General features: G+C 48.4%; 1 protein-coding gene across 1 annotated transcript; it reads right to left on the bottom strand.

Annotated features, from left to right (window-relative positions):
* Positions 1–6135: 6135 nt before the first annotated feature.
* Nlrp6 (NLR family pyrin domain containing 6) lies at positions 6136–12483 on the bottom strand. Its single transcript, XM_051193316.1, has 8 exons — positions 12416–12483; positions 11659–11936; positions 11395–11430; positions 9406–11140; positions 8561–8653; positions 7152–7322; positions 6909–7076; positions 6136–6519 (listed from the first exon to the last, which is right to left on the bottom strand). The coding sequence occupies exons 1-8, from the start codon at positions 12442–12444 to the stop codon at positions 6396–6398; spliced, it is 2634 nt and encodes an 877-aa protein (XP_051049273.1). The 5' UTR covers positions 12445–12483; the 3' UTR covers positions 6136–6395.
* Positions 12484–12812: the final 329 nt, after the last annotated feature.

Below are 12812 nucleotides of genomic sequence, written 5' to 3'. Positions count from 1 at the left end.
AATAGCTTCTCAAAATTAACAAAGGAAAGAAGCCAGTTGGCTGGGAAAGACTGGCTGCACTTTCCTCTGAGGTTGGTTCCCCTTTAGGCTAGATACAACAAATAGAGCGTGCTAGGGACAGTTTGCAAAGACTGGAAGCCCTTTCTTCACCTGGCTTCATTTAAGGAACAGAGTGTGTATGAGAAAAGGCTGGTACATGCAACAAGAGAGAAGTGGGTGCTGTGTAAAGACCCTATGAAGGGCCACATATCTCACAACTGCATGCTTTTTAGATTTTCTCCTTAGCTCACTGGACCTCTCCTACTTACAGAAATATTTTTATTTTTTATTTTTTGAGTGGTTGGCCTGGAACTTGCAAGGAAAACCAAAAGATCTAACCTACTTTTTTTTCTTAGGTGCTGGGGTTAAAGATGTGCACAACAGGGTTGGGGACTTAGCTCAGTGGTAGCAAGGCCCTAAACGTAGTGATACGTTTAGAAATGTTACTGAAAACCCACCACCAATGATGCAATAGACCAATCAGGCCAAATTAATAAATCCAGGTTTAATCTGAGCAAAGCATTCCTGAGTGGCTCCAGGGGAACAGAAAGCCGAGAACCACAGGGTGAACCCAGAGGTGGGGGGCTTTTAATGCGGGGGGATGGTGGTGGTGGAGGGGTGGAGGGGGTGGAGCCACCAATGCTTTTTTAGGGGCAAAGTCTGGAGTGAGGCAACTGCAGGGGAGGGGCCCACTTGAGGGTGGGGTTTGGAATGATGTTCCCAAACATCCCAACTTCTTAGTATAGATATAGATGTCAGAGGGGCTTCTACCTAAACAGTTTGATCCTCATCTCTGGGGGTGGGGGAGATATGTGCCACTACACCTATTATTTATTTTTATTTAATTAAAATATAATTACATCATTTCCACCTTCTGTCCTACTCCAGTGTATGTCCCTCCCAAATTCACTGGGCCTCTTTAAAAACCATTGTTGTTACATAATACATATAAATGAGTCTGTTGAGTCTGTTCGGTGTTGATGTATATCCCACCAATGGAGAATGAGGCCATTACTACAATTTAAAACCAGATTTGAAGCAAGTGGATGGGCTCTGGCCAGGTCCATCTCTGGTCCTCCAGAAAATGGACCCGACTCAAATTTTGCAAGGGCTTAGGAAGGAAAATCCATAATTCATTGCATTTCTCATCAGATCCAAATCAGAGGCAAGCATACATCCTGATGTATTTCTACCCTTGAACCTCCCACGCATATGTGATCAAATGCATTGGGTGCAGATGGGTCAAACAAACATGTTTAGAGAAGTGAAAAACCTGTGGTTTGTTATCTCCTATAAACAAAAGCCTCCAGCATTTCAGGAACTGTCTGTCCTTGGGCAAGGGGCTTGCAGATCCGAGGCATTTTTGTTTCATGGATCTCTTAGGCATAGTAATTAAAACTTAAAATATAACTTTGGCTCTCACATTGCCTTCCTAGGGCTGACCGCTTGGTACTAGATTACCAATAGGAGGTGTGAAATTAAAACAGGAGCCACATTGTTGTTAAGGAGGCTCATTGTCATACATTGTTACTAAGTATCCATACCCTACAAGTGTAAGTTTCTGTTTCCTAAGCCTAATGCATCCTAAAACCTGCCTTTCAAACTATGTAGATGCATGCCGGCCCCTTTTCCTTGCTAAACTCCTGAACCTATGTGATTGCCTTTTGCCTTACAAAAGTGTGTCTTCCCAGATACCTTGGTGGCTCCCCTTCCTTATGTGTATTCTTGGGCTTATTTTTATAGCCAACGATCGACAGCTGTTTCCTATCAACCCTAATCTTTCCCAATAAAAGGGGACCCCAAAAGCCAGTGAAGGGCTCTCTCTGAAATCCTGACTTTGGGAGAGGCTGCTGGCTGGTCATTTCTAAATACTGCTTGCTTTAACCAGACATTCATGGAGTTGTCTTCTCCTCCTCCTCCTTCCTCCTTCTCCCCTTCCTTCCTTCCTTCCTTCCTTCCTTCCTTCCTTCCTTCCTTTCTTTCTTTCTTTCTTATGTCCAGCTGAGGCTCATCCCTGGGGAAGACTAAGTCTCTTTTTCAGCAGTTGTTAATTGATTGTAGCTCTTCATCTAGGTGTGGGGTCTCATGAGCTTTCCCAATCTATATTGTTGGAATTATACAGATCTTTAGGCTGCCATGTTGTTGAGAGTTCATGGGTGTAGCTTCTCCACCATAGTTACAATGCATACTTTCACAGCAGTCAGCTTGGTCTTCTGTCTCTTAGAAACTCTGCTCCGGCCCCTGTTCCTTGCTGTTCACTTGACCCTTAGGTGCAGGCTTTATAATAATTGATGTATTAGTGGCTATGCATCCAGAAGATATTCTCTTCTTTCTGCCATGTCCTCCTTCTGTCAGGTCCCAAGAAATCCTTTTTCCCAAAGTCTGGCATTTAGTTAGCATTCCCTTAGTAACTTGAGAAGATAGTATCTACTTGCTACTTTTTTTTTTTTTTTTTTTTGAGACAGGGTTTTTCTAAAGCTTTGGAGCCTGTCCTGGAACTTGCTCAGTAAACAGACTGGTATCGAACTCACAGAGATCTACCTGTCTCTGCCTCCTGAGTGCTGGGATTAAAGGCTTGGGCCACCACCCACCCTGCCACTAAAAGGAACCCTTATCTTGGGCAAAGGGGACCTATCACTCCTCCTTTAACTTATGCCTGTGGTGCCTATGGGTCTCTCAAGGTCTATGCTAGCATTTAGCCTCCCTACTCACAAGTACCTGGTATACACTTGAAAGCCCCTCACCCCAGCTCCCAGGCTCCCTTCCTTCCAGGTATCCCTTCCGTCACAACCCTGGTGATATACCCCCACCCCATGCTCTCTGTTTATGGTAGTTTGGAATAGGCTTTCCCCTTTTCACCCACAGAGCTTCCTTTGGGCTTCTTTACTAGACTGCTCACATTCACCTGCTGCAGAAAGAGGCTCCTTTCAGCCCGGCGGTGGTGGCACAAGCCTTTAATTCCAGCACTCAGGAGGCAGAGGCAGGCAAATCTCTGTGAGTTTCAGACCAGCTCTGGTCTACAGAGCTAGTTCCAGGATAGCCTCCAAAGCCACAGAGAAACCCTGTCTCGAAAACACACACACACACACACACACACACACACACACACACACACACGATATATATATATATATATATATACATATATATATATATATATATATAGAGAGAGAGAGAGAGAGAGAGAGAGAGAGGACAGACTCAAATAGAAGCTCAAAGACATTTTTACTTGAGTTTAAAGGAAAACCCCATGTCAGGCCAGCTGCAAACCTTAACAGCTGCTATTCAGAGGGGGAAGATGCAGGAGAGAAGGAAAAAAGCCATGCTACTTATGCTGACATGGAGGTTAGATACATGGCTGACAAGCAGCCACATAGCAGGCTAGGAGGATTTAGAGAAAGCCCAAACGTGTGGTTGTGTGGGAAGCCCAAAGTATTCAGGAAAACATGCTTAGAAAAGAGATAGAAAAAAGAAAAGGAAAAGTCATTATGCTTTTCTGAGTAATTTGGAAGATTGGGTCGATTTATGACTGAATGTCTATGGCCCCTAAGCTACTGCACTGGGGACAAGGATTCCAGGGAGGAAAAGTACAGGATTCCATTACATGACTTACTGTTTGGCCTATCGCATAGCTTAAGAAAAATGGCTGTGTGGTAAAGGAGCTTGCTACCAAGACTGATGCTCTGTGTGTTAGATCTCTGGGATCCACATGGTGGAAGGAGAGATTCAATTCATGAAAGATGTCCTCTTGTTAGAATAAAAACCTCCTGGTTGCCAGGGGGTGGTGGTGCATGCCTTTAATCCCAGCATTCGGTAGGCAGAGGCAGATGGATCTCTATGAGTTCGAGGCCAGCCTGGTCTACAGAGTGAGTTCCAGGACAACCAGGACTGTTCCACAGAGAAACTGTTGTTCCTTTTTTTTTTTTTTTTAACAGTTGTAGGAAAAAAGTCAAGAAGGGATAAAAGGGTGCGGGTGGTGTCCCAAGTGGGGGTCCCAAGGTAAGGGGCCGAGTGGGAGAGCATAGGAGAGCATAGCGGGTTCCATAGCAGGTGAGGGTGACCGAAGGCAGAGGAAATAACACGCCAGGCAGAAGTTTATTTAGAAGGGGAATGAAGGGGAAGGGAAAAGAGACATAGAGACACCAGGAACAGAAGAGAAGGGTGTGTGTGTGTGTGTGTGTGTGTGTGTGTGTAGATCCAGGAAAAGATAGCAAGGAACAAAGAAAGCAAAGAGAGTGTAAGCGAGCAAGGTCTGTCGTTTAAAGGGGTCCTTTACACCTGAGTGCCTACTAGTACTCATGGAACCCTGGGATGACCAGAGTACTGCCTGAGTGCATTCTGCTAGGTGACAGGGGCAGGCCAGTATAATGCCTGAATCCTTATAGAAACCCTGTCTCAAACAACAAAAATCTCCAAAAAAAAAAAAAAAAAAAAAAAAAAACCTAAAAAAAACTTAAAAAACCTAAACAAAACATCCAACCAAACAAAACAAATGTTTCCTATATACCTGGGTATTTGAACAGTTGCATCCCAGTTGGTGGCACAATTTGGGGAGGTTTTTAGGCGGTGTGGCCTCTTAGAGAAAGTATGTCACCAGAGGTGGGCTTTGAGAGTTTAAACACTAGTGCTGTTTCCAGTTCATTCTTTGTTTTGTGCTTGTGGTTCAATAATATGAGCCTTCAGTTTCTGCTCCTGTTGACATATCTGCTGCTCATTGCCATGCTCAGCCTTGGTGGGTCCTTATTCTTCTGAACTATAAGTCCAAGTTGACCCTTCATTCTATAAGTTGTTTCTGGTCATGGTGTTTTATTACAGTAATATAAAAGTAACTGATACAGCAGGTTTTTGTGTTTTTCATTTTGGAGGATGGAGAAATGGATGTATAAAGGGATTGTGGAGGGGATTTCCCCTGGGAAGTAAGGGGCTCTCTGCAAAGTGCTCGAAGCCCAGCAGTGCAGAGCAGAGAAGACTCAGCTGGGGCATCCCTGGCTTGCCCTGGCCCTCAAGACCACATCTCTCTTGCAGATTCTGCAAACAGGCTGGTATGCCAAGCCCATTTCTTCTGTGTTGAACTATGGATTAAACCTTGCCATGTATATGTGGTTTTTGGAAAGATCATGTCATCACCTACTTTGATACTTTGACAAGTGTTACAGAGATCAGTGAAAGGGAGTTCAAAAGGAAATTCATTATGTTGGAGACATCCACTATGTTGCCCCAGCTCCCATCATCAAAGGAAGCTGTCACTCTTCTGGCTCCTTTCCTGCATCTCTTGGGCACCAAGTGGATCCCTCTGGGCTAAAGCCCCAAGGTTTCAGGAATGGCATCTTTACAAAAGCCAATATCCCAAATTTCAGACTGAAATGCTGCTCCACCTACCTTTTGGCTACAGAGGGTAGTATTCTGTGGCCCTGCATCCACCTATACAACAGATGTGGGCCAGATTAAAAGATGGATGAGTAACGATATTAAACAGTATGGTCAATTACTGAGTATTCTAATTACTGCTCGGGGATTATCTGTAAGGGACAGATTGGAGGGTCCAAAAGGAATATATCAGTGGTTGTGAGCTAGGGGACAGAATAACTGTAACAGATGTCTTGATGTGGGTATGGGTTCATGCAGATCCGTCAAAAGAAGGCTCAGAGACACTATAAGAATGAACTTGGCTGTTTGGAGGCAGCAGGGGTTTCCAGCCTCAGTAGACTCAAGCCTTTCCCTACAGCCAGGGCATTTTTATTTTTCTCAATATTTACACTTTAGCCGATTGATTGCCATAAGCTCAGAACAACTTGAATGAGGCTTCCAAAAATACAATGTCCTGTGCAGAGTCTTGATTCATCAGGTGCCACAGTTTTCTGAACCAAATTTTGCATACCTTTGTAGCCTTGGGAAACTCCCTGACAAGATTCACATAGGGTGATAAGAAAACAATGGGTATCTTCTAAACAAAAGATGGATTAGGGCTAGGTTCTAACTCTCCACAGCTAAGCCAGTTGTGGCATAGCGGGGTAGGGGTAGGGGGGTAGTGGAGGTGGGAAGGAGGTGGGGTGAGGAGGTAAGGGGCTGGGGGGGCTGATTTGGGGGGGAGTGGTGTTAGAGCTAATTGCCAATTCTCTGGTTCCAGGCCAACAGAAATTCTGCCACAAGTAAGCTTATAGTGTCCAAGCCAGGGCATGTGCCAGGCCTATCAGGAACTGCCTATATCTACCTCGGTCTTTGCTGTTCTGTGGCTTCTTGGCTTGAAAGACTTGTCTGGAGGGAGAAGCTGACATCTTCCTTCTGTTGAATGGGGAGGACATCTTCGTAAGAGCTCTGGTTGCAGTATCCTCTACCCTGTTCCTACCTCCACTGTTTCATCCCTTGAGAGGCTGCGGATGTGTGCCTAGTTTTGAATGTAGGATGGTCAGGTCTGGCTTCGATGCCTTCACAGTTTGAAGCTCCCTCAGTGACACTTCACTCAGCTCCACAGAGGTCAGACTGCAGCCACATGCATAAGACAGAAGGGACAAGGGTCAATTAGGGTCAAGGGTCAATCATCTGGGGGAAGAGCCCAAGTGAGAGTGGAGTGCTTGGAGCATCTGCTTAGCTGTAACAAACATGAGCACCAGAAGTGTTGGGATCTAATAAAAGTTGAGGGCCTTTGAGGGACTATAGATGACGGTTAGGCTCATTGGCCCAGACTGTTTCCACAGGCTTTGGATGTTTGTTTGAGATCCAGAGCGTTGCATAGGACCATAGAAGGCTAGTCTTTGTAGGCTGGGCACCCAGATCTGCGTGTGAGCTTGATCTCAGAGAGGTACCTAGGCACCTACTCTAACTTAGGGTTGATAGGCTGTGTCCTCAGCACCATCCCTCCCCGTCTTCACCTGAGTGTCTTTAGGCAGCATGTAGGGTGCTTCAGGGCTGAACACAGGCAGTCCACCATGTAGCCAAGCAGCTGACAGCCACTGAGATCCAGGGTGGTCAGGACCAGGCTCCGCTGGAGCACGATGACCAGGTATTGGATTGCTTCTTGGAGGTTAGGTAGCTGTATCCTGTGGGAAGAGCTTACCTCAGAGGTTGCAGGAGGTAGGATCCTCTCCCTCCATCCCTCCAAAACCAGGCCTCACCTGAGTGTCTGCACCTGGCACTTGGGCCAAGCTAGTCCTTCACTCAATAAACGCAGGCCTGTCTCAGTGATCCGGCTCTGGAGGAGGGCCAGCTCCCTTAGGGCAGGAGCTAGCTTCAGGGCCTCAGAGAGGTCTCGACAAACACTATCAAGGAGTTTGCAGTGTGACAAGCTGTGGTCAAAAAGCACGTAGATTTGTCAGTAAGCCCCTGACCACGTTCCCACCTCCAACTGAACCAGCTACCCCACTCCCTGGTAGCCCCATGTTCAGTTATATTTTATTATGCTGATGGTAGGCACACAATTTCCACACTCTATATCCTTACTATGGTATTAAGCCTGTCTCCCCAAGGTTGCTCACCTGTGTAAGCAGAAGGTCAGCTCCAGTCTTTTTTTTTTTTTTTTTTTTTAACAGCTTTTCATAATTACCCTTCAGGCTCAGACAGGGCCATCATCCCCAATAGCCGAAGCTCTGATGTTTCTGATCTTTCATATTATAAACCATGAGGTGGGCACCTTCTTGTACTCAGTTGTCTGGTAGAATTTCTGGGCCAAAGGTGATTATCTTTTTGGCTTCTTTTGTTTTATTATGAGATTGCTGGACCCTGACCCCCACAAAGCCAGTTTTCCACCCCACCTCTATTAATGGATGGCAGATTATCTTCTTCACCATAGCCTGTCACGATTAGTTCCTAGAAATTTCCTTACTCTCTGCTCAACAGTGATAGTTAACAGTAATAGGAAACCTATCATAGTCTAAGAACTTTACCCACGGAGCCTCAGGAAATCTTACACCAATCCCAATCCTCTGGATTGGCTGTTTTGTTTTGTTTTTGAATACACACTTATATTCTTTTTAAAAAAGATTTATTTATTATGTATATAGTGTTCTGTTTGCAGGTATGCCTGCAGGCCAGACAAGGTAACTGGATCTCATCATAGATGGTTGTGAGCCACCATGTGGTTGCTGGGAATTGAACACAGGTCCTCTGGAAGAGCAGCCAGTGCTCTTAACCACTGAGCTATCTCTCTAGTCCTCAATTGCTTTATCTTACAGGGAGGAAATGAAAGCATGGGCAGACTGAGTAGCTCAAGGGCACAGAGAGGCAGATGCATCAGCTGCCAACTGCTCTGAACACTTTCCTGCAGAGATGGCACAGTTGGCTCCAACGGCACTCAGGAATTTCCTTCAAAAGGAAAACGCTGTTGCTTTCTTTGTCTCTCCCCACGGACTGTGCTTCACTGTTTCCCACAGAGCCTAGCACCAGCCTTTCTCTGGCAGCACTTAATAGCAATGGAACCTGGTTAGGCTCTCAGGCTATGTCCTCAGCCTGCCCCAGAAAGGTAAATTCTGTCTCTGTACAGGACACCTGGCTTGAATCCCCTCCATGCTGAGGCATGGTGACTCACATCAGAATATGAAGACCACATTGTTGGGCAGTCATGGCCTCACAGAGGGGGCGCAACAGGGAGACTGGGGGTTGTTTTGTGGTGTTCTGAGAACTGCAGAAAGAGAAAGAACAAGGTTGACGGCCATAGTGCTTCTTCCAAGCCTTCCTAGAAAGTACTCAACTTTTCCTACCTAGGGTCTAGAATTCTAGAACTTTCTCTGCCACTTATCCCACATCCCTTGCATCCCCTCCCCTAACAAACTTGAACAAAACCCAAGAGTAGGCCTTCAGGTCCCCAGGACCAGGTCCTGCCATTATCCTGGCTTATACTTTCAACAGATGGCAGGCAAGTCTTGGAATGGTTATTGAATAGAACTGAGTTCAAAGAAAGTAAAGGTCTATGTCTGTGTGGGAACCTAGGATCTGATGGAGGCTGGGTGGGAGAAGGATGCAGAATAGTGTGGTCAGTGGTGGTATTATGGGGTCAGCAGTTTGAACCCAAGTGGTAGAGCCAGGATAGACTTTGAAGATAGACGGCAAATAGTGTTGGAGTGGAGGAAACAGCAGGTACAAGGCTCAGCACACAGAGGACATGACATGCTCCAGAATGTATGAGACAGTGCATCAAGGAGGGGCCTAGGCCCTTCATGGAACTATGTTGGCTATGCTGGGAGAGTTGCCTTGATCTTCATGGCTAAAAGTGGGTGTAACGAGAGACAACTGGGGGAAGAAGAGGACAGTTGCCTTGCAAGGGGTGGATCAAGCAGTCCTAAAGTCCTCCCTGCCATAAGGGTTATCAGGTGTGGACAAGTGGGCATGGGTGCAAGTTGCACTGGTGAAGACAACCTTGCCCTCTAGACTCACCCCTTCAGTCTCTTCACCAGACTCTTCTTTTTCTTCTTCTCCTTTGCCTCTGCCAGCCTACAGTTGACCAGTCTCAGAGCCTGACCAGCCGGGCAGCATTGCACGCAGTAGCTCAGGACCTCAATGTCCATGCGGGTGAGTCGAACTCGCTCCAGGACCATTTCTGGAAGGCTGCTGAGAGCCTGGCGAACAAAAGCATCCTCTTGTGTCTCATACAGGCAGTACAAAAGCTCCAGTCCAAAGTCGAGGTCATCGTCTTCGTCGTCTTCCTCCTCCTCCTCTGGTTCCTCAGTGTCCTTCAGTTCATCATTCTTTTCTGCCCCTACTGGTGCCACCTTGGGGTGGCCCTGTCCTTGTACCCACCGCAGGGTGTCCTGTTTCACACGCTCTGGTACCACACAGCCAAAATGACGTTCAATGTCACGAATACGCTCTGCACTCAGCAGTCCAAAGAGGAAGCGAGTGGTCAGTGCAAGATGACCACGCAACTCTGAGTTCGAGTTCAGGAGCATCTGCACACCTCTTGCAGGTGCCCCCTCAGTCTCCAATAGGTATGACAATGCAGCCAAAAACTCCTGGAAACTCTGGTCAATAAACTGGTAGGTGACCTCCTTTTCTAGCACACCCGGCAGTTCCTTCTTGCTGAGAAATAGTGTCTGAACTTGGGAGCCCTGAAGCTTCAACTGCTCCAGGTCATTTTCTGAGAACTGTGCTTGATGCTTTAAGATGCCTTCGCGGGCCAGGCGGCACAGTGTGCACAGTTCTCCTTGCACCCGTGGCCCATTAGTGCCTGCAGATTTCAGCATGCTGGCGATGAAGAGCAGGTACACAGATGTAGTGGTCTTGGAGGTGCGAGACAGATCCTTTCCCAGCTCCAGTTGCTGTTGCAGCACGGTGCACACGATCCAGCACACGAAGGGCACAAAGCACAGTGCAAACAGTGTCTCATTCTCTTTCACGAAGCGGTAAGCGCGCTCCGCCTTCCTCTCGTCCCGGAAGAACTTGAAGAAATATTTCTTCTTGTCTTTGTCTGAGAAGCCACGCACTTCTGCGCACTGTGGGGAGCACAGTTTGCCTTGCAGCCTCCCAGCAGCGACATTGCGCGTAGTCACCAGCAAGCGAGCCAAGGGCAGCAGCTCCTGGCTCAGCAGTCCGCTCAGCACTCTCAAGCCACTCGTAGCCTCGAAAGGGTCTGTGCAGGGCGCTGCCTCCGAGGCTGCTAAGGCAGGCAGCTCATCTGCACCGTCCAGGATAAACAGTAGGCGCTGGGGATGTGCTAGTATTTGCCGCACCGGTGCCGTGCGGTCCGGGCACTGATCCAAGATCAGGTCTGCCAAGCTGCGCGTACCGGGCCTCTCCAGTAGCTCGCCGCAAGGCATGAAGAAGGCGAAGTCCACCTGGCCGTGGTATAGCTTGCCTGCTGCCCAGTCGTAGAGGATTTTCTTGGCGGCCATGGTCTTGCCAATGCCCGCCGGGCCCTGCAGTACTACGGTCAGCGGCCGCAGGCCCTCCTCATCTCCCCGGAAGAGCTTATTAAAGGTGTGCGTGTCTGAGCGCCTCGCACGCTCAGCCTGGGGCTCTTCCGCCGGCCCCAGCAGCTCATCCTCCACCGCGCCGCTCCCAGGTGCGATGAGCAGCTTGGTGAAGCGCTTGTTGATCTTCACCGAGCGTGCGTTCCTCTCCTTCACTTTAGCGTGCTGTAGCAGCACGTGCTCACGGTATTTCTTCTTGTACTCTGTAAGGTGTGAGACCATGCAAGGTGGGGACGCGCTTGCCAGCACCCTGGAACCAATGCCCCTCCTGTCTAAATCTGGCTTCACTTTCCTTTATTGTGCCATGGTTTCCTCCTCCAGCTCTCTCACATCCAAGGACCCCACCCCATCCCCCACCCCCACCCCCACCCCGTCCACACCACACACCACCAGGAAACCGGCTCGGTGAGGAGCCCAATAAATAGGACCTCTTGCTTGTGTGCCCAGCGGAACTTACCTGACAAGGAGACAACTACTAAGCTGGAGCCGAGCCCTGGAAGGAAAACCCGACATGAGGCTCACTGAGCATGAGGATAAACAAGGCATTTCCCTGGGAGCCTCTGCAACTGCCCCCTTGTGCAAGAAATTATTGGCTGGTTTCTGGGAAAGGGAAGGGGAGAACCATAGCCTCTGTCTGTGGTGGAGTGGACAAAGTAAATAAATCTTCTCCAGAGCAGGCCGAGTCAGCCGATTCCACCCCATTCTACTACACCCAGCTTACGCTGCTGCTGCTGCGCCTTGAGCCGAATTGCCACATCTCGAGCATCTGCCTTCTTCAGGATCTTTCGGGTCACGTCCACGGCTGGCTCTGACCCATAGAACTGGGTCAGCTTGTCCACGAGGTCCACAGGGTCTGAGTTCTCCAGTCGCCCCCATGGGATGCTCCGGCCATCAAGGGGCGCGTCCCGCAGCTTGTGGCGAAAGCGTTTCAGCTGCTCCTGGCTCAAGTCCTCTAGTGCGACCAGAAGCAGCTCCCGTGCCAACGCGTCCGTGTCCGAGCTGGGGATGGGCAGGGATATTACTGATGAGATCTGCACAAGAACCTCCAAAGCACCCTGGGTCACACCTCTCACATTCTCCACATGGGGGCCCAGGACAATACACCTCTAATTCCTAACTGCTTGTGGTGAAGTAGATCACTCCACAGCTAGCCTTCTGCATCATTTCTTTCACATACCTGACCACACCAGATAAAGCCATTTAAGATCCTTACTAATAGAGCTGTCCTAGCACGGCTTGCCTCAGGAACAGGGAGCATACAGGCCAGGCCCTGGTGGGGTTCCTGAATTCTCCACCCCAAGATCATAGCACATTTCGGTGAATCCTTTCTGGAGCGCCTGCACCAGGGGCTGAGTCCTTTGTGGGGAGCAGACTCATAAATGCTCTGGCTTAGAGGGGCATAGAAAATTGGCAGCCCAGGACAGGCTGGAGAGGTGAGCCCATTTAGCTTGAAGGTTATCCCTGGAAGTCACACTCACCTGGAGCAGGAGGCCCCAGCCACAGCCATGGAGTCTTGTCACTAATGCTCAGAGGTGGAGGGAGGTAGGGAGCAGAGGCGATCCTTCCCCAGCTAAACTGGTCTCATCCTGGGACTGGTGGGGTTGCTCAGCCTTGTCCATTCCAGCTCAGCTAGAGTCTTGATGACAGTCACAAGGCTCCCACACTTAAGCATAGTTCACATTTAAGTACTATACCTAGTGACCTTTGGTTTTCTTCTATTTTATTCCATCAATACTCCTCCTACTGGGTGTGGCATCCCAAGCAGCTGGGAGAAAGTGATTCAGACTAAGTGGATGGGTCACAATTAGGTTTTTAGAAATGGCCTTAGGTGGCTTAAATTTTGCAGACAGGGTGCAAAAGTCAAAGGGGGAATGT

This window comes from Phodopus roborovskii, unplaced genomic scaffold, assembly GCF_943737965.1.
Source record: "Phodopus roborovskii unplaced genomic scaffold, PHOROB, whole genome shotgun sequence".
Taxonomy (NCBI): Eukaryota; Metazoa; Chordata; class Mammalia; order Rodentia; family Cricetidae; genus Phodopus; species Phodopus roborovskii.
This window is presented reverse-complemented; position numbering and strand designations above follow the sequence as displayed.